Source organism: Rattus norvegicus, chromosome 3 (assembly GCF_021556685.1).
Source record: "Rattus norvegicus strain SHRSP/BbbUtx chromosome 3, alternate assembly SHRSP_T2T, whole genome shotgun sequence".
In the NCBI taxonomy this organism is placed as follows: domain Eukaryota; kingdom Metazoa; phylum Chordata; class Mammalia; order Rodentia; family Muridae; genus Rattus; species Rattus norvegicus.
The window spans coordinates 105,193,561-105,214,471 of record NC_141536.1 but is presented as its reverse complement, the minus strand read 5'-3'; the positions used below and the strand labels follow the sequence as shown (position 1 = coordinate 105,214,471).

General features: G+C 51.7%; 1 protein-coding gene across 3 annotated transcripts; it reads left to right on the top strand.

The window, feature by feature from the left end:
• The first annotated feature begins 70 nt into the window (after positions 1 to 70).
• Plcb2 (phospholipase C, beta 2) lies at positions 71 to 20,655 on the top strand. 3 transcript variants are annotated; one of them, XM_087654826.1, is made up of 33 exons: positions 91 to 252; positions 3,211 to 3,288; positions 3,863 to 3,931; positions 4,486 to 4,626; positions 4,758 to 4,837; positions 4,945 to 4,998; positions 5,098 to 5,173; positions 8,333 to 8,433; positions 8,585 to 8,751; positions 8,843 to 8,989; positions 9,128 to 9,285; positions 9,493 to 9,575; positions 9,832 to 9,916; positions 10,615 to 10,777; positions 10,843 to 10,967; positions 11,051 to 11,147; positions 12,575 to 12,659; positions 12,770 to 12,894; positions 13,432 to 13,586; positions 14,115 to 14,279; positions 14,741 to 14,840; positions 15,496 to 15,600; positions 15,736 to 15,830; positions 15,956 to 16,028; positions 16,377 to 16,421; positions 16,543 to 16,753; positions 16,834 to 16,996; positions 17,190 to 17,266; positions 17,356 to 17,451; positions 17,904 to 17,961; positions 18,500 to 18,586; positions 18,978 to 19,915; positions 20,426 to 20,655. In XM_087654826.1, the coding sequence occupies exons 1-32, from the start codon at positions 169 to 171 to the stop codon at positions 19,179 to 19,181; spliced, it is 3,552 nt and encodes a 1,183-aa protein (XP_087510952.1). In that variant the 5' UTR covers positions 91 to 168; the 3' UTR covers positions 19,182 to 19,915; positions 20,426 to 20,655. The 3 variants fall into 3 exon arrangements, with proteins under 3 accessions (NP_445930.1, XP_087510952.1, XP_087510953.1); NM_053478.2 differs by lacking the exon at positions 20,426 to 20,655 and having other exon boundaries at positions 71 to 252; positions 18,978 to 19,535; XM_087654827.1 differs by lacking the exon at positions 20,426 to 20,655 and having other exon boundaries at positions 16,321 to 16,421; positions 18,978 to 19,451.
• Positions 20,656 to 20,911: the final 256 nt, after the last annotated feature.

Sequence of the window (20,911 nt, the reverse complement as noted above, 5' to 3'; positions counted from 1 at the left end):
GCTACTGCCACCCTGTAGGCTATAAGAGTACCCCGACTTCCGGACCAGTTCTGGGCGGGTGCCATGTGAGCCCAGCCTAGCTTCCCCTCCAGTTCACCCTCCTTCCTTCTCTCCTCCTGTCCACTGGAGAGGTTTGCCCAACCTCTGCAAAGAGGGACAATTGACATCATGTCTTTGCTCAACCCTGTCCTGTTGCCCCCTAAGGTGAAGGCATATCTGAGCCAAGGGGAGCGCTTCATCAAGTGGGACGATGTGAGTAGGGCTGGGCTCCCCCCGGGGACTGGACGGCGGGGGCAGGGCTGCTTGGGAGCTTTGCAGAACTGGAGGGTTGGTTTAGTCTTCCCAGCACCCAGGCGCCTACGTGGCTTGACCAGGCAGCTGTCACAAGAGTCTAGATAAACAAGTCTGGGGTGAGGATAGGTGCTCCTGGCTGCTGTAGGGAAGCCTCTGTGTTTAGGAATGAAGGGGGTGGGTTGTGTGTGTGGTGGAGGTGGTCAGTATCAGAAAAAGTAATCTCTTTGGACCTGATTCACCCCTTTCAAAACCCCCGAAGATGATAAAGGTTTGTTTCTAGTAACTTCAGTGTTGGTAGGGAAATGCATACCCCTCTCCTCCCTCCTCAGCTGAGATCAGTAAAAGAGATCAGTCAGGTTCCCTTCCCAGCACAGACACCCCAAGTTTACTCTGGCACAAGGCCTATTAACCAGCCCCACCACCTAGTCCACAGAACAAGATGTATCCTGTCCCAGAGAAGCCATGTTCTCTCTCAAGCTACTACTGTGGGAACAGTCACAAAAGTTGAAAACTGGAGGCTCAAGGTCTGGGGTCTGAGAAGGAACTTACTGACTTCTGCTTCCCTGTGGTGGCTCAACTCAGTTCAGTCTTCTAACCTGCTAACCTGTCTGCAGGGGAGGGGAGACCATTTGTATCCCAACCCAGAGTCTGCTCCATCCTAAGTAGTCTCTGGCCTTTCTGGGCCCTGAACACAGCCACTAACCACAGAATCTTTTCGTCTAAGGAGAATTATGAGGTCTGTCCTTCAGAGGGGGATAGACCCCTTTAAGAGAGCTCTAGACTGGCCTTGGGAAGGCCTGGCGCTTCCAACAGTGCGTATGCAAGGAGGAGAGTCTATGCTAGGTTAAGGCATCTAGCTGTCAAAACTGGGGGAATGAGGCTCTGGATGAAGTGCTTTCTGTCTCCTTAGAAGTGCTTTGGTTGGTGTGGCATGGTGGTGACATGCAGGTGATGTGGCCTTAGAGCCTATGGAAGGAGGGAAATGACTCACAGTGAAAAGTGAAGTGACTCTCTCAGTTCCTCTGGGAAGTGCGTATAACCTGAGGGGGTCATCAGGGATAAGGCTATATAACTAACTCTTTGTCCAACCTGTGTGTCTGGCTGACCAATGCCCTTCCCCAACCCAGAGTACTATGTAGTCCCTGGGCTCTGGCTTGCATGAGCAAGAACGTACCAAGTCTGGTCACAGGACACATGACCAGGTTCTGCTCTCTCAGGTTGCTTTGGGCAGAGTTAGTAGAGTTAGTAGATGACAATGTCACGCTATATTGATAGCTGTGACATAGAGGATATAACCAAATGTGACTCTGTTTAGTCCCCAACAGCCCCCTTCAGAACATACTAAGAGGGGAAAACTCCCCTAGCTACAGAAAGAAAGTCAGCAAGCTACCAGACCTGCCTTCACCCTTGGGAAATAGACCAGTGGTCCCCCACAAAAGCCAGTCCTGTTCCAGAAACAAATTAGAAGTGAAACTCTAACCTTGCTTCAACTTGCAATTTGCCTTTCTCCTTCCAGGACTAGGTGGGGGGCGACTGCGGACTCCCGAGAAAGGTGGGATTCTCAGCTCTTTCTCTTCCAGGGCCTTCTAGTGAGGCACGGGAATGATGAGAGTTCCTTCTTGAATACACGCTGTCAACAGCTGGCTTGGAGTCCCTAAGCCTGACAGAACTTAAGGCTTATTCTTTCTCTGGTGATCTTTTTGATGATTTGGGGGAGATGCTTCTCCACGTATTGGGGCTCACTTGCTTGAAATCTCCCAGTACCTCTATTCAGGGGGTCGCTCACAACTGGGTTTTCAGCTCCTTATTACCAGTCTTTCTCTCTGCAGCCTTGGGCCCTTTTTGCCCATCCCTCACGCATGAGTCTGATCTGGGCACAGCAAATACTCACATTTTGCTGCCCAAGCAACTGTTCAATCAGAGGTAGTCCACCAGGCACCTTCTGGGTTTCATAGGCTCCTGTCTATGCTGAGACTCCTGTCTATGCCAGCACTGACCATCCCTTGGGAGAAAGGATTCAGAGCTCACCACAGAGCTATTCTCCAAAATCAGCTTTCTTACCAAATCTTTCCCCATACTCTAAGCACCTCTAATGTGGGAACCGTTCTTGTACCATTTCCTTGGTAGATCCTGTATTTGTTCTGGTGTGTCCACAGCAATAATCATGCATTGTTGGAAACTTCAGTTGTAATACCTTGTTTATATATGCAAAGGCTATTAAAATAAACAATGGCCTATGCGCCATGTGTGGACTAGGGATTTAGATCAGTTTGCTCATTTGTTTATGCATTCATTCAGCAAACTCCAAGGTTAACCACTAAGCACCGAGTTTAAGGTCTGGGTGGTTCACAGCACTCAGGGTTCTTGAGTTCATAGGAGTTTCCCAGGTGTGTTTCTGCATCTGGGAACCCGCTCCTGACCACGCACCCCACTTATTAATACCAGCACACTTCAGAAAAACCCTTTTGAGACGGTTCAGGCTGAAGAGATTTGACTTCTTCACTTTGGAGGTGTGAAAGCCCTGGTGTCTCTTTGGCTCACTTGGATGGCAGGGGCAGCCTGTGCTCATGGTTGAACGGAAGGAATCTGAGGCTCAGGACTGACAGTAGATTGTACAGGGCCTTGGTTGTGCAGATCAGGACTTGGGGCCTCGCTCCCACTGTGCCAAGCTTTCCAGATGGTAGCAAGGAGTCTTGGAGAGATATTCATCCTTTGGTGGAGTCACGACCCCTGAGAACATGAAGAGGCAGAGGCATTGCTGGGGTCCAGAAATCCCACCTCTCTTCCTCAGAGAACGAAGGGGAATGCCTTTTTGTGATTTCTAGGAAGGGGATGGATTCTATCTGAATCCTTGGCCTGGGCCAGGAAAGTTGGCCTGAGACCTTAGAGCAGCTAGCTGACCCCTTCTTTCCCCAGGAAACCTCAATAGCCTCCCCTGTTATCCTTCGGGTGGATCCCAAGGGCTATTACTTATACTGGACACATCAAAGTAAGGTAAGACACTACCCAACATGGCCCTCAACTCCAACTGCTTCAATGAACTCTGCTAGACCCCTGGTGGTACAGGATGGAGACATGGATGCAGGAGATGCAGGGAGTGTAGCTCCTGGGGCCCTCTGGGCAGGGAGGGAAGATGCAGTCACCTCATGACTGCCCAGGGCTCACCTAGTCCTGAGTTAGTATCCCTTGGAGAGAGTGGGCGAAGTTAAGTTGCTGAGCTGAAGGGCAATGATCTCCGATGGCTCCAGCTCATTTCAGAGTTCAGGGCTCAGAGGACAGGCATGGCCACTCAGAGAAACAGAAGGAGGCATGGGCATGGGGTTGGGGGACTCCAGGATAAAAGACAGGCTGCAGGTTGCAGCTCTCATTCCAAGGAAGGGATGAAGTATACTTTTCCCTATGTAGAGAGAAGCAGAAAGTGAGGGGAGGGATCCAGGAAGCTGGGAGCAGTCTTGGCATCTAGAGAAGGCAGCAGCTAGGATGTGAGGGGATAGGGGAAAGCTCTGTCCCTCTGTGTCATTATTCTCCACTTGACCTTCCCCCAACCCCCACTGGGAACTGCTAACAGGAGATGGAATTTCTGGATGTCACGAGCATCCGAGACACTCGCTTTGGGAAGTTTGCCAAGATACCCAAGGTAAGTGCACCCAGAAGCAGCCACGAGTTGCAGAGGGCAAGGAGTGAGTCTCTATTGGGGGTGGGGAGCCCAGATGAGTGGGTTCTGGGCAGCTCAGGCCAAGGTGCTGATCAACTTGCCTGATTCTGAGGCTGGGAATTCCGGCCCCTAAGTACAGCAGACTGTCTGGAAAGTGTCTTCTGCCCCTTGCTCCCCACTTCTTGATAATGATTTGTCTACATTTGCCTAAAACTTGTGAGAAGATTGAAGGTACTGACAGTTGGAAGCAGGACTCCCTGAGTTAGGAGCTAAGAGTCTGTCTTCAACCGATGTTCCCAGATTCCTAGGTCCCACTGCCTTAGCTAAGCTCTTGGCCTCTCCTTGCCAAAGCAGGTGCTGGAGTCGGGGGGTTGGGGGGCTGAGGCCTGTGCTTCCCTGGTTCGTAGGTTCCATGGCCATTCTGCCTCAGTGGCCTGCAGTTCAAGTGGCTGAGGAGAAGATACAGGAAAAGACATGTTGGGCAAGACTGAGGGCATACCTCTGACTCTCCCTGTGTCACTCTTTCTTTCCTACAGAGCCAGAAACTCCGGGAGGTATTCAACATGGACTTTCCAGACAACCACTTCCTGCTGAAAACATTCACAGTGGTATCCGGCCCGGACATGGTGGGCCTCACCTTCCACAATTTTGTCTCTTACAAGGAGAACGTAGGCAAGGTGCCTTGGCAACACCTGGCTAGAGTGCAGACCCTTGGGAGAGCCTGACCTTCTTGAGAGTCAGAGGCCTGGACCCAGGGGCTCAGGTGCATGTGACCAGGAGTTTGACTTCTGGGCTCTGTGTTCTGTAGGATTGGGCTGAGGATGTACTGGCTCTGGCCAAACACCCAATGACAGCCAATGCTTCTCGAAGCACATTCCTAGACAAGATGTAAGTGTCTGTTTCCCCACTCCCTGCCTCCTCCTCCCCTCCCTGCCTGAGCTCAAGGGGCTGGCTTACCAGTCTCCAGACTGATGGGCTACTGACCATCCCTCCAGCCTGGTGAAGCTTAAAATGCAGCTGAGCCCTGAAGGGAAGATCCCTGTGAAGAAGTGAGTCTCTTGAGCTTCCCCTAAGGCCACCCAGCCCCCAAGCCTTCCCTCTTTAGGCCTGACTCCTCTGCTGCCTGGTACCTTTCTCTGCTCCCTCAGTTTTTTCCAGATGTTTCCTGCCGATCGCAAACGTGTAGAAGCTGCCCTCAGTGCCTGTCACCTTGCAAAAGGCAAGGTGAGTGAGTCCTTTTCCACCCCCAGGCAGCTCTGCTAATTCTCATTGCCACCAGAGCAAACATGGCCGGCCTGGGAGAGTGATGGACGAGAGCAGAAATGGCACCGCTATCCCATCAGTAGCTCCCAAAGCCAATCAAACTCTGGTTACTGACACTAGGCATAAAGGTGGGACCAGGGCAAGGGAATGCAGCACAGGACTCAGAGTGGGAAGATTTGCATCCAACAGTGCTGGAGGCCATGCTGGGGAGGACAGCAGCAGCCAGGACAAGCCAACAAGCCTTCCTAGCTGAGTGGGCATAGGAGTTCTATGTTTTCATTGTGGGGGATCAAGATAGGGACATCAGGGACAGGAGGCAGACCATAGGGTCTGACAGCTCCAGGGAAGGACGCTGCAGGGGTGTGGGGAGAGGGGCAGAGCCAAGAGTGGAAGCTGCCAGGGCACAGACTTTGGCTCAATTCAGAAACACATTTTCCACTTCTTTTTAATTAAACAATTAATTTTTAATTACAAATCAGAAGCAGGATCACCCCATGAGATGTATTCTGTGATTTACCAAAAAAAGAGCTTTCTAGGTAGATGCGGCCCAGAGCCAAGATCCAAGCCTGGTTTGGGGGTGGTATTGGATCTCAAGTCATTTCCCACCTTGGCCAGTGCCCTTGTGTAATTACAAGGTCTCACCCCATGAAATGTTTCTCCTGGTAAGAATTTAGGACACCAGAAATGAGCAAAGCTAAGACTCTAAGCAGCCATCCTAATAAACTGCACAAGGAGTTCTCCGTAGCACTGGTGACCCCGAGTGCAGCCACATACACTGGATCCAGGCATGAAGCAGGGAGAAGGTGAACTGGGCTTCTGAGGTGGTCCTCACAGTTCACACTGCCTGCCCGCTGCCTGCCCGCTTCTAGTAACATCCGCCCACTTTCTCTCCTGGGCTCCATCCCTAGCTATGTCCTTATTTGTCTGCTCAAACAGTAAAAACCACTGACCAGCTTCAGAGGCAGAGCTGTGCTAAGGAAGACGTAGCCATGCTCTCCTGTTCAGACCCTTGTCCCCCTACTAAGACTCGAGTTGATCTTCCAGTGTGATCCTGAAGGGCGTTTAACGTTTTGTTTTCTGGAGGAATAAAATGAAAAGCACAGTGTCCTGTACACTGTTGGTCTGATTTCTGTTTCTACTTCTATAAATTCATGTGCTCTGGACTCATACAACCCATGGTCTTTCACGTTGAGCTTTATTCACTCAACATTGTATTTTCCAGATTCATCCATGTGGTAGCATCAGTACTGTGTGTGTGTGTGTGTGTGTGTGTGTGTGTGTGTGTACATATGTATGGAGGATATTATATAGCAGTTATCAAATTCCATGTTGATATTTGGTTTCTCTCCATGTTTTGACTATAATGCTTATACAAGCATTTTGTCATGATTTTGCTGTCAGTCTTCGTGGCTATATATATCCAGGTGGAATTGTTCATATGACTATATGGTAAATCTATGTTCACTCTATGTCATTTTGAGGAGCTGACAAACTGTTCTCTCAAGTGGCTGCCACATTCTACTCTCCCGCCAGCATGCACAAGGGTTCCCGTGCTCCTAAGGCCCATTAACACTGCTACTGTCTGTTGTTTATGTTGTCCTGGCGGGGATGAAATGGTATCTCATCTTGACTTTAGTTTGTATTTGCTTAATAACTAATAAGTTCTTCTCATGTTTTATTGATCATTTCTATATCTCCTTTACAGAAACATCATTCAAATTCATTCTTTCATTTCTTTTGTTTTTTTGTACGCATGTGTGTTTGTGGTTTATGTATGCGTTTGTTCATGTGCGGAGGCTGGAGGTTGATGTCAGGGGTCTTCCTCAATTGCTCTCCATCTTATTTTTGAAAGGTTTATTTGTTTTTTAATTACATGATTGTGTGTGTCTGTGAGTGGATATGTGCGTATGAGTACAGCTGTCCTCAGGGGCAGAGGCATCAGATCCCCTAGACTGGAATTGCAGGCAGTTGTGAGATGTCTGTTGTGGGTGTTGGGAATTGAACTCAGATCCTCTGCGAGATCAACACTGGCTTGCTCTTAACTGCTGAGCTCTCTCCAGCTTCCATCAGTGTTGGAAGGGCTCTCACAGACCCTGGAGCTCACGTGCGGTGTGCATGACTGGCTATGAGCTTCAGAGATCTTGTCTGTCCATTCCTAACACTGGGACTACAGACACACACCACTGAGACCAGCATTTATGTGGGTGCTGGGGATCTGAACTCAGGTCTTCATGCTTGCACAGTGGGGACTTGAACAACCAAGTCCTCCCTCCAACCTTTGGGATATCTTTTTGTTGTTGAATGAACACTTAATGGATATTTGATTTGTAAATGTTTTATCTTATTTTGTAGATTGTCTATCCTCCATCCCTCGCTTCCTTCCTCTTTCCCTCCATTCTTCCTTAGCTCAGGTTAGCCTTCAGTTTCTTGATGATGTCCTTATAAACATACATTTGTTGTTTGTTGGTTTTTCAAGGCAATATTTCTCTGTGTGATCTTGGCTGCCCTGGAACTCCCTTTGTAGGCCAGGCTGGCCTCAAACTCAGAGATCCACCTGCCTCTGCCTCTCAAGTGCTAGGATTAAAGGTGTGCTCCACCACCACCCAGCAAGCACGCATATTTTAAATTTTGATCAAGTCTGATTTTGTGTGTTTGTTTTTCCCAATTACTTGTGTTTTGTTTGGTGTGTGTGCACGCGTGTTTGCATGCACATGTGCGTTCGTGTATGTGCACTCACTGGGCTTCGTGCATGTCAGGCCCCATCGTATTTCTCCCTCCAGTTCCCTCAGGCTTTGGCTCTCACAGTCCAGGGCTCTACTGTTGGGTACACATTTGTCTACATTCAAACCATTTCTTTAGAATGTTTTCTTTCACTTATGAAGGAAAAAAAAGTAACAGCCCGGGACCCTGTCAGGCAAGCAGCACCCCTGCTTATGACCTTTTGTCCTCTTCATTCTGCTCAAGACAACCTTGAGATTTGTGTGCCCAGTGTGTCTGCTGCCTGTCTGCCTTGAGAAACTCCTCTCTGATCAGTCCCCCTTCCCCAGAGCTGGGTGTAGGTCATGGTGAGTCTTATCTGAGCAGGTGAGATGAAGGATAACAAGGTGATGGTTCTTCCAGAATGATGCTATCAATCCCGAGGACTTCCCAGAATCTGTGTACAAGAGCTTCCTCATGAGCCTCTGTCCTCGGCCAGAAATTGATGAGATCTTCACTTCTTAGTGAGTTCCTTGGGTTGGGCGTGAATTGCTGGTAAGGGCAGTGATTCTTCTACCCATCCTTTTGGGAGTAACAGGGTTGTACAAGAGAAGAGGGTAGTCCAAGCCTCCAGGGCAAAGGACACACACCTGAGCTCTTCTCTCTGGCCTATAGTCATGCTAAAGCCAAACCCTACATGACCAAGGAGCACCTGACCAAATTCATCAATCAGAAGCAACGAGACCCTCGACTCAATTCCTTGCTGTTCCCACCAGCCCGGCCTGAGCAGGTGCAGGCGCTCATTGACAAGTACGAGCCCAGCGGCATCAATGTGCAGAGGGGTAAGGACCAAGGGAACCTGCTTCATGTAGTCCTGTCTGATCTTGGGCGCTGAGTTGCAGCCAGGACTGCTTGTTGTCCACTGTCTCACAGGCCAACTGTCACCAGAGGGCATGGTCTGGTTTCTCTGTGGACCAGAGAACAGTGTCCTGGCCCATGATACTCTGCGGATCCACCAAGACATGACACAGCCTCTGAATCACTACTTCATCAACTCCTCACACAACACCTACCTGACAGGTGGGTCCTGATGCTGAGCTGCACCCTTCACAGATGCTTCTCAACTACTGCTTACCTTGCCAATAGGACAGACTAGAGGTAGTGAGGGGCCTGGCCTGGCTGTGAGTGACATCCTTCTCCTTATCTCCATTGGTTCAGCTGGCCAGTTTTCAGGCCCTTCCTCGGCTGAGATGTACCGCCAGGTGCTGCTATCTGGCTGCCGTTGTGTAGAATTAGATTGTTGGAAAGGAAAGCCCCCCGACGAAGAACCCATCATCACCCACGGCTTCACTATGACCACAGATATCTTGTTCAAGGTGGGTCTTGGGGTGTGGAAGCTGGTTACCGTGGCCATCAGAATGGGCCTGAGGCGTTTTCTGTTAGGGAAGTGAAGCTGAAGGGGAGAAGCATCTGGAATACCTCAAGCTGTTGGGAGGCTATGGTGGCTATCTAGTTTTATGTGTATGCTGAGACTAAATAGTAGGGAGGAACTACCCTCTTTACAGGGTTCCTTTCTCTTTTAGGAAGCAGTCGAAGCCATTGCAGAAAGTGCCTTTAAGACCTCCCCATATCCTGTCATCCTGTCATTTGAAAACCACGTGGACTCGTGTGTATCCTGGCCTATTTGGCACCATTCTCTACCTCTGCCCTAGCCTCTTGCCTGAACTTCCTCCCACCCCCACATATACTGTCCCCAGCCTCTAGGCATTTGTTTGGTCTCCTTAGAACCTCAGCTTCTCCTTCCTCTGTCCCTACCTGCCACTTCCTGGTACTCCTGATCTGGGTTATCAGGGCACTGAAGATGGGAAGAGGTGAGTGCTAGGCAACTAACCCCTACCTGTACTTTTGTCCGCTGCTAACAGACCCCGCCAACAGGCTAAGATGGCCGAGTACTGCCGGACCATGTTTGGAGAGACCTTGCTCACAGAGCCCCTGGAAAACTTTCCTGTGAGTGCTCAGTCTTGTAGGGCATCTGGAACCAGGTTAGCGGGACAAAGAGAGTTGAATGTACTTGATAGATTGTGAGTCTGGGGTCCTGTTATCCACCATGTGTCAGAGAGTATGCTAGAATTAGGGGTCTACCAGTGTCAGAAACTTGGTTGAAGGTTAGGCATGGTGGCACTTACATTTGAGAGGTTGTTGGCAGGAATATTTCAAGCTACATGCCAATCTGAGCTGCACACTGAGACCCTATCTAAAACAAACAAACAAACAAAACAAAACAAAACAAAACAACAAACACAAACACCACAATTGCTGGCCCAGGCCTCTGACCCTCTTCATGAGGAGACAGAGAAGTGTCCAGGCCAATTACAGCCAGCTATGAGTTGCTATGGGAGGCAGTGCTCGGGTCTTAGAGGATGAAGGAAGGCTTTTTGGAGGGGTGTGATGGATAAGGTGAAGTCTGGAAGATGACAGAGGTTCAGTGAGCTTGTGAAAAAAGCGGTCTAGTCAGAAGGAATGTGGGAAAGAGACATTCTTGCCAAGCAATGGGTAATTTCAGTCAAATGGGAATTCAAGACACAAGGGACAGTGGTTGGAGGTGAGGCAACAACATAGGCCCACACCACAGGGACACACCACAGACACACCTCAGGGACACACCAGAGGGGAAGCAATGGTACCCACCTCTTCCCTGTCTACAGCTGAAACCTGGCATGCCTCTGCCTAGCCCTGAGGACCTCCGGGGCAAGATCCTCATTAAGAATAAGAAGAACCAGTTTTCTGGGCCAGCATCCCCCAACAAGAAGCCTGATGGGGTGTCTGAGGGCGGCTTCCCATCTAGTGTCCCTGTAGAAGAGGACACGGGTGAGTGAGTAACAGGAGTGGGGTGGGGATGGGGGAGAGCCAGGGCTGACAAAACTGTGTGGCAGGGTGGACTGCTGAGGACCGGACTGAGGTGGAGGAGGGAGAGGAGGAGGAGGAGGTGGAAGAAGAGGAAGAGGAGGAGTCAGGAAACCTGGATGAAGAAGAAATTAAGAAGATGCAGTCTGATGAGGTGTGTGTGGACTGGCCGCTGTGTACTCTCTCTGCATGGCCATGTGCTACTGTGCGGTCTCTGTATTCTCCTTTCTCCTCTAGGGCACAGCAGGCTTGGAGGTGACAGCTTATGAGGAAATGTCCAGCCTTGTCAATTACATCCAGCCCACCAAGTTTATCTCCTTCGAGTTCTCTGCACGTATGTACGTTAGTACAGGGTGGTCGGGGAGAGAAGGCAGGCTAGGTTCTCTGCACGTATGTATGTTAGTACAGGGTGGTTGGGGTGAGAGGGCAGGCTGGGTTCAGGAGCAGGCTGTACTGGTTCAAGAGTGGCTTTGTGAGTGGAATGAAAGGAAGGGACCTGCTCCCTCTTGCACGAAGCGCCTTATCTATAAATACCCAGCTTAGGAGTCAGGCAAAGGGCTTGTTTAAGTGGCAGTGGCTCCCAGCATTGGACTAAAGAACTTGGCAGCAAACGGAACGTTCTGGTGTGTGTCAGTGACCGGCAGGTGTGACAGGCCACCTCAGCCAGGCCTGTCTGGAGCTTCTGCAGTTTCCTAAGGTTGTGCAGCTCCCAGGACTGAACTCTCTCAAGTGCTGCCCCAAGTCTAGGTGCCTCAGACCTGGAGGAAGAGTTCCTGGGAGAGCATACCTTTAATCCTAGCATTCAGAGCCAGAGGCAGGCTGAGCTTTGTGAATTAGAAGCCATCCTGGTCTGCATAGCAAGTTCCAGGACAGCCAGGACTCTACATAGAGAGGCCCCATCTAAAGAAGGGGATGGGGAGGGAAGAGAGTTTCCATGAGTGGAAGGCAGAGCAATCTCCAGAGGCTCACGTACCTCATCGGATCCTTCCATTTTTGTGTGTCGCCGTGACATTTGCCCTGATCTTTTCAAGATGCCCTTAAGTGCATTTCCCACCCTCTGTGCGTCTCCCCAACATGAGCACCTCTCTGAGCATTCTCGTGCAGGTGGATCTCTGTAACACTCACACCCCATATCTGAATTCTCAACCTGGTCTGCTCCCTAGGCACACCCAGGATATGTTTGGAGGGTATGGGGTACTACCCTTACTATACAGCTCCTCTCTGCACTTGCTGACTGCTTGCACATTTCACTCCCTGTAAACATCACTGCCTGGGTAACCGTAAGGTTTCACCAGCCAAGGTCCCCCAGCTGGGTCTTGAAGGAAGGCCTGGGGTCCTGCAAACAGCCTTGGCCAACACTATGCTCAGGTACAGCTATAACAAACAAAATGTGAGCTTTGTGTGTCCCAGGGGCATACATATGGTCTCTTTCAACTACATGCCTCAGCTGTTCTCTCACCAGGTGTGTGTACCACATGTTCCTGATACCCTGGCCTCAGCCTCATATGTCTGCCACACCCTACATGCCTATCCATGGCTATAGTGGTCACTCTTTCCCACCATGATACAGGTTCCCTCCTGCATGCCCACCCTGGTGTCCCTTTACCCCAGCACATTTATAGTCTCAAATCTGGCTCCTCAGATCTCAACAGACTCCTGGGTTGGAAGCACCTCTTTGTGGAGGAAAGTGCCCCCAAAGGAAGGCAGGGCTGAGAGAGGGGCGCCCTGATGTGGACTCCCCTCCCTTTCACCCTTGCACAGAGAAGAACAGGAGTTACCTTGTCTCTTCCTTCACGGAGCTCAAGGCCTACGAGCTGCTCTCCAAGGCCTCCATGCAGTTTGTGGAGTATCCTTGAGGCTTTGCCAGACAAGGCCCCTGGTGGGATGGGGCTTGTGGGAGGGTCTGGGGTCCTGCTGGTGCAGGTGGCCTTGGCTAGCTCCTATACCCAACAACAGCTATAATAAACGCCAGATGAGCCGCGTGTACCCCAAGGGCACGCGCATGGACTCTTCCAACTACATGCCCCAGATGTTCTGGAATGCCGGATGTCAGATGGTTGCCCTCAATTTCCAGACAATGGGTAAGGGCACTTCCTAAATCATTCCAGACCCCCACCCCCGCCCCAGAACCTTCCTCTGGGCCCTGCCTATCCTATCTTTACTCCTCCCTAGATAAAGTTCTTTGATGCCTACTGGGTGCAGTGTTTGCATAGGTTCTGGGAGCATACCCTGGTGGCGAGAGCACTTTGGGGAGGGGCACATTCCCTCATACCTGTTGAGCTGTTCACATATGGGAACAAACATACGACACAAAGGCTGGCATGGGTTCTGGCTGCTCTGCTTGGATGTCACATCTGTGCCAGCTATCCCAGATCCTCTGTGAATTTGCATCCTGGTCATACCATTACTCCTTGCTGACTCTAGGTTGAAAGGCCCTTCCTGAAAGTCTAGGTACGGCCAAGGGACTGGGATGGGACATGAGAAACTCTCACCTTCATGATCTACCCAAATTCCCCCATTCCTGAGACAAAAAACATAAGGCTGGTGGAAAGTATTGAAAAGAGACTGTGAATGGATCCAGGATACACCATCCTCACTGCATCCTCTTGTCCCCCCAGATCTGCCCATGCAGCAGAACATGGCACTGTTTGAGTTCAACGGGCAGAGTGGCTACCTCCTAAAGCACGAGTTCATGCGCAGGCAGGACAAGCAGTTCAACCCCTTCTCGGTGGACCGCATTGATGTGGTGGTTGCCACTACCCTTTCCATTACGGCAAGGCCCAGGGTTGACAAGTGTCTGGGAGGGCTGGGTTCTTGAGAAGGAAGGCCAAGAAGCCCACCCCTCTACCTCAACCCCCTTTCCTGATATCTTGAAGACTTCAGCCCCAGCCAGTTCCTGCAGTAGCAAGTTGCCTTGGAAACTGCCTCCTCCTCAGCACTGGAGTCTGCCTCTTGGTCCCCATGGAAACCAAGGGGAAGGGCTGAGACTCTAGTGGGGGAGGGGAGAGGAAGAGAGTCTGAGCCATGCTGGTTCTAGACCGGGGGGTGGGGGGGTAAACAATTGTTGCTCCTTTCTTGTCTGGGTGGCCTGCCTCTCCCAAGTCCTGGAAGCACTCAGGTCCTTAGAGCTTGCCTGTAAATCTTGAGTCACACCGCTGCTATTTGATGGCCAATGCTGAAAGGGGACCTTCACGATACCCACAGTAGATGCTTGGCCTTATGGGGACAGAAGCCCCACAGGCTTAGGAATCAACTGGGGTGGGATATCTAATGTTGGTCTCCCCTGGGTTCTCACCCTTAGGTCATCTCTGGGCAGTTCCTGTCAGAGCGCAGTGTGCGCACCTATGTGGAAGTAGAACTGTTTGGCCTCCCAGGGGACCCCAAGAGGCGCTATCGTACCAAGCTGTCACCTACTGCTAACTCCATCAATCCTGTCTGGAAGGAGGAACCCTTCATTTTTGAGAAGGTGCTAGGGATGGGGCTGGCACTGGTGTCTGTCCCTAGTGCTTGGCCTGTCCCGGTATGCCTTCCTAACGTTCAGAAGTCCCAAACTCATGTTCACTAGGTTTGCTTGTGTGGGGGGCGGGGTGGGAGAACTCGTACATTAGGATTAGGGATCGAAACATGAACTCTCAGCCCAGAAGCTAGGGGAGGATGGGGTTCTTTATCTCCTTGGACACTGGTTGGCAGCTGCCAAGGGCTGTTCGCATGGGCCCACTGTCCTGGGCTGTACATCTGAGTCCACTTTCCCATGTGAGCCTGGTTCAAACTGGAAGATGCCTGTATGTGTCACAGGGCATTGCTTCTGCCTAACCTTACCAAATCTAGCAGTGCCTGGCAGGGTCTCCTCCTGGCATTGAGTGAGACTTCAGGAGTCAAGGGGAGGGGCCTGTCCACTCCTCAGACTGCTGTCCTAAACTACTGTAGATCTTGGTGCCTGAGCTGGCCTCCCTCAGGATAGCTGTAATGGAAGAAGGCGGCAAATTTATTGGACATCGCATCATCCCCATCAATGCCTTACATTCCGGTAAGGAGTCGGGGGTCTTCACTGCTTGCAGAGAGTCTGAGACCAAGACCAGCATCCTGGCTGGGGGCGGGAATGGCATTCAGGCAGGGTCTCTGAGGTCTCAGCGTCCTCCCTCATGTTATCAGCTGATCTAAGGAGTGGGACAGAAATAGACTTTGTACAGGAACCTGACTGGTGCCCATGATCTTCCGGAGTCAGTGTTACAGATTCCTGAGCAGCTGGCATTTCTGGGCACTTAGAATGTGTGAGAGGAGCTGGAGAGATGGCTCAGCGGGTAGAGACACTCGCTGCTAAGCCTAATGATCCGAGTTTGACCCTAGACACCACATGGTGAAAGAGAGAGAACCAGTTCCCACAAGGTGTCCTCTGACCTCTGCGTGTGCGTTCAAGCACATGCAGAGTAGATGAATTAAAATGTAATAAAAAGGTGTGAAGGGCTTATAACACATTCTCATAATAAACACACACAGCAGATATTTGAGGCATTAACCTAGGGTTAACCTAGCCTGCCCAAAGCCACACGGTAGGGAAGCGCAGCATTAGAGTTATAACCCTGGCCTTTGGCTCTCAGTCAGAAGTCCTAAGGGCTTGTTTGTGCTGTGGTACTGAGCAGGAGTGGGCTCTGGCTTACCATCCACCTCACCATGTTCCACAGGATACCACCATCTGTGCCTGCGCAGTGAGAGCAACATGCCTCTCACCATGCCTGCTCTCTTCGTCTTCCTGGAGATGAAGGACTATGTACCTGACACGTGGGCAGGTAGGACCTGTGCCTGGCCCCAAGCTCTCTGTTCATTAAGCCGATAACTGAAGTGGAGTTAGAGAGGGTGGTAGGTGGATCCTTTTAGACTTTAAACTCCATACACATGCACTGGTCATAACCTGTGCTTCCCAGATCTTACTGTGGCTCTTGCCAACCCCATCAAGTACTTCAGTGCCCATGATAAGAAGTCTGTGAAGCTCAAAGAAGTGACAGGAAGTCTGCCTGAGGTCTGTGTTGCCAGGACCACTGCCAGAACCCTCCACAAACTGTGGAATGAGTGGGGAGGGGCAGAGTCCCCTATTCAGGGAGTGTCCTGTTAGAGCCACCGTTCTAACAGGCCACCCTCATACAGAAGCTCTTCTCTGGGATTCCTGTTGCCAGCCAGTCCAACGGGGCTCCAGTCTCCGCAGGCAATGGGTCAACAGGTAGGTAGTTTTGGGTCCACCTACCTAGTGGATAGCCCTGCACCTCTCCCACCACACCCATAGTCCCCCAAAGACTAACACTTTCATTCGGGAGGGAAGATCTGAATCTGAAGCCTCCACACTAAGAGAGGGGGAGTTGGGGGCTGAGGATTTAGCTCAGTGGTAGAGCGCTTACCTAGGAAGCACAAGGCCCTGGGTTCGGTCCCCAGCTCCGGAAAAAAAAAAAAAAAAAAAAAAAAAAAAAGAACCAAGAGAGGGGGAGTTGCAGAGGGCTTAAACTACAACCCCGCAGGAACCAAACTGAGGTGCCTCCAAGGCACCTGACAGTCCAGCCCTGTGCTCTTACAGCGCCTGGGACCAAGGCCAAGGAGGAAGCTACGAAGGAAGTGGCAGGTAAGGCCTGCTGGGCCATGTGCTCACAGGGCAGGATCTGGAGGGGAGAGCCTGGGACTCTCAGGCCTGCAGCACAGGGAGGATGCTCCGGGTGGCACACACCTTGGCCATGCCTCTGCAGAGCCACAGACCACTAGCTTGGAAGAGCTGCGGGAGCTGAAGGGCGTGGTGAAGCTGCAGCGGAGACATGAGAAGGAGCTTCGAGAGCTGGAGCGGCGTGGAGCCCGGCGCTGGGAGGAGCTGCTGCAGCGTGGCGCTGCACAGCTAGCGGAGCTCCAGGACCCAGCAGCAAGCTGCAAGCTCCGCCCGGGCAAGGGCTCCCGCAAGAAGAGGTAAGGGCTTCGGTGGTGTCCTGTCTTCCCCAAGAGTAGTGGTACCTGGCTCAGGTTCTGTTCCCTCGTGGCTTCCACAGGATCGTGCCCTGTGAGGAGACCATCGTGGTGCCTAGGGAGGTCCTCGAGGGACCGGACCCCCGCGTGCAGGATCTGAAGGACAGGCTGGAGCAGGAGCTGCAGCAGCAAGGCGAGGAGCAGTACCGCTCTGTCCTCAAGCGTAAGGAGCAGCACGTGACCGAGGTGAGGGACACAGCGGCTGCAGCAACCAACTCCACCTCTTCTGCCCAGCCAAGGGCTTCTCACTTAACTCGTCCTTCCTTCCTTCCTTCCTTCCTTCCTCCCTCCCTCCCTCCCTCCCTCCCTCCCTCCCTTCCTTCCTTCCTTCCTTCCTTCCTTCCTTCCTTCCTTCCTTCCTTCCTTCCTTCCTTCCCAGCAAATCGCCAAGATGATGGAGCTGGCCAGAGAGAAACAGGCTGCTGAACTCAAGAGCTTCAAGGAGACCTCGGAAACGTAAAGTTGCCCCTCTTGACTACTTACTTGCCCCTACCTGCGGCCAAAGGCTGCGAACCACAGAATATCTACCCCTTGTCTGTCCGCAGTGACACCAAAGAGATGAAGAAAAAACTGGAGGCCAAAAGGCTGGAGCGGATCCAAGCCATGACCAAAGTCACCACAGACAAGGTGGCCCAGGAGAGGTAAACCCTGCAGGGGAGGGAGCCCCATCTGAGCAGACGGAACTCCAGCTGGACGAGGGTCAACCCTACAATGGCTCCTAACTTGATTCCCATCGATCTGCCTCTGTCTTGGCCCTTTACAAGTTGGTCCCATCACTGTATCTCTCCCTTGAGCAAAACACAGATGCTAACACTGCTTAAGGAGAGAGGAGCAATAGAAGGAAAATGATGCACAGAGAAGGAGATGGAGCCTAGGGGTAGCATCATGTCCCCTTAGATGTCTGCACTCTCCACAGTGCCCACCCGGGATGTTTTCATAAGGAAGTGGACCCAGAGCTCCCCCAAACCCCTTCCCCATCTTCCATGCTGGTCTCTCCGTTCCTTCCTGCTTCAGAGATGGAGCGCTTACTTGTTTTACCCTTAGGGTAATTTATCGACCCTGTCTCTTTATAAAACTCCAATCCTATCAACAGGCTCAAGAGAGAAATTAACAACTCCCACATCCAGGAGGTGGTGCAGGCTGTCAAGCAGGTACGCTGGCTGGTCCTTCCCAGTCATTCTCTCCGTAGGTGTGTGTGGGGATGAGTGTCCTCCCTTGGAGCCCTGATAGCAGGCTGTTCAGAGTGTCCGTGCAGCTAGGAAAGGGAGGAAGTATCCCAAGGGTCTGGCCTGTGGGTGGAGACTGCCAGCCCGAAGGGAACTGCCTGGGGAACATGAGGTCAAGGGAGGATGTGATTGGATGGGGTGGGAGAGGAAGGCTTCCTGAGGCGCCATGGAATGGAAAGAGGAAGGGAAACACTGCTGAGAATAGGCCTAAAGCTCCTTCCCTGGGCATTGCTGACCACAGTAACAGGCCTTCCACCTACTGTGGCCTGACCCTGTGTCAGGCCCTATGACAAGCGCTTCCTGTGGACCAGACATGTGATCCTTCACAATCCTGAGCCAAGTCCGATTACCTCATTTTACACATTGCAAAAGCTGCCCAGAGGTTAAGGAATTTGCTCCAAGTCTCACTGCTGGTATGTTGCTTGTCTCTCTATCTGATTCTCTGTCTCTCACCTGTACCCAGATGACAGAGACCCTGGAGCGTCACCAGGAGAAGCTGGAAGAGAAGCAGACAGCCTGCCTGGAGCAGATCCAGGCAATGGAAAAGCAGGTGAGGTGACCTCTGTCCTGGCCCCAGTGGAGCTAAATGGGCTCTTGGGTGAAAAGGGGTTCAACCCCAGGGGCTCCACGCAAGAGGTCAGGTGTCACCAGTGGGTCAGAGGCAGGTTCTCAGGGTGTCCCAAGGCTCCTTCGAATGAGGCATCTCTACAGATTTGTTTGCTTGATATTTCTCCTAGAAAGTTCTTTGATGAGCCTCATTCTCTCAATTCCTAACCCAGTCCCTGGGAAGTCCTGAATAGAATGGGCACAGTATTAGTATTCTAAAGTCTGGGTGGTGGGGGTGGGGGGTGGGGGAGTAGGGGGCTGGGGGGGTGGGGGGTGGGGGGAGGGCAGGCAAGGCCCCCTCCTGAGCCAGGTAATGGTCCCTGCTGTCCCCACAGTTCCAGGAGAAGGCGCTGGCAGAGTATGAGGCCAAGATGAAGGGCCTGGAGGCTGAAGTAAAGGAGTCAATGCGGGCTTGCTTCAAGGCCTGCTTCCCCACGGAAGCAGAAGAGAAGCCTGAGAGGCCCTGTGAGGCCTCTGAGGAGTCGTGTCCACAGGAGCCACTTGTGAACAAGACAGACACTCAGGAGAGCCGCCTCTGAATGCCAGCATCTCACTCCGACATTTTAGCAAGGATATCCACGCCTTTCTCCTCGGGAGAAAAGGACCTTATTACTCTGGGGCTGTGGGAGCCTGGGGCTGCCTTGGCTGCCGCAGCCCCGCTTCTCAGCCACATAAGGCAGAAATGGGAGACCATTGGGGCAAGAGCCCCATGGAACCCGAGTCTTTTCTAAGCTGGCTTCTTCTGTCGTCCCACCTGTAGTGCCATATACTTATTGAAGGCAAAGGAATATGGACCAAGAGAGAGGAAATTGGGTCCTGGTCTCCCCTCTGCCTTTCCTAACATACATGCAGGGGCTCTCCACTTGGAGCTCCGTTCCCTTTCCTGGATGCTTGGCTTTGCTCCCTGGAACCTTCACTCTGTGGGTGTGGCTCCAGCAGAACCAAGGCCTCTTCCCTTGTTGCATGACTTGAGGCAGTCTTCTAGCTGCATCTTCTAGGGCTGCCTTGAGTACAGTGTTGCCAACTCCTTAAGGCAGAGCCTGGTACTGCCTCAAGGCTCTCTGGGAAGGGCTACTTTCAGAGTGGCAGCAAAGGCCCCTGCCGTAGCCTCCTACCTATGGGGACAGAAGGCTGCACGGGGAAGCTTTCTCAGCTGCCCCTCAACTGATCGAGTATTGGGGGTGTGGGGGCTATGCCTGATGGCAAAGGGTGCTCTCTCTCCAACTCTGAAACTGGCTCACCCTGTTTTCTCCGTCTGCACTTCCTAGCAGCTGTGCCACCAGTTTTCCGTGGGGCTTGAGTTCATCATTTATTTTCTTTTTTTCTTTTTTGGTTCTTTTTTTCGGAGCTGGGGACCGAACCCAGGGCCTTGCGCTTCCTAGGTAAGCGCTCTACCACTGAGCTAAATCCCCAACCCCCATCATTTATTTTCTTTACTGACTTTATCTGGTTTATTTCTTTTTCTCCTTCCTACCAAAGAACCCAAACCAGACTCTCCCACCTTAGCCTGGCTGCTGTTCTCCAGTTAGGAAAAGACAATGGGAAGGTCTTTCCCCTCTGAATGAAGCTGCTTGAATGGTGTGTGGAAAATGGGTCCCTTGGGAGCTGCAGGAAGGGTGAAGGCCCTTCTGGGGCCCTGTCAAGTGGCCCTGCCTCTCTCTGGCTTCCCTGTCTGCTGATACTGATGCCATAACCCTTAAAAGATGATGTTTCGGGGCTGGGGATTTAGCTCAGTGGTAGAGCCCTTACCTAGGAAGCGCAAGGCCCTGGGTTCGGTCCCCAGCTCTGAAAAAAAAGAACCAAAAAAAAAAAAAAAAAGATGATGTTTCTCTTCTCTAACCCCCCACAGATGTGCCCCTTCCTTGTGTCCCCTGACCAGGGATAATCCCAGTACAAAAGTGCACCCTACACTCTTGGTAATTCCAAACCTTTGAGTTGTCTGGGCCTCTTCAGGAACACCTAGAGTGACCACACACAGGGACCTGCCCCTGCAATAAACTTTCTGGAGGCATAGCTTGCAGGCCACACCTACAGCTCTGTCTCAAATCCCAAATGGGCTGGCAGGGTGGGGTGATGCTGGGAAGAGGTTGTTTTCTTATCACAGAGTGACAACAGATGCCATTAACTGTGAACACCTGTGCCTTTGGAAACTGAACAGGGATACTTTCCCCCATCCCTCTCAGGGCCTGACCTCAGGGGTTCCTACCTGTCCCTGGCCGCAGAGTAAAGCTAAGACCTTCCATTCACACATCTGAAAGCCTTTGTCAGC

Bases quoted from the DNA above. Each gene is read 5' to 3' on its own strand.
- Plcb2 (XM_087654826.1), top strand. From the start codon at position 169: ATGTCTTTGCTCAACCCTGTCCTGTTGCCCCCTAAGGTGAAGGCATAT. The intron at 4,999-5,097 runs GTGAGTCTCTTG...CTGCTCCCTCAG, and splicing joins GGGAAGATCCCTGTGAAGAA to TTTTTTCCAGATGTTTCCTG. The intron at 17,962-18,499 runs GTACGCTGGCTG...ACCTGTACCCAG, and splicing joins TGGTGCAGGCTGTCAAGCAG to ATGACAGAGACCCTGGAGCG.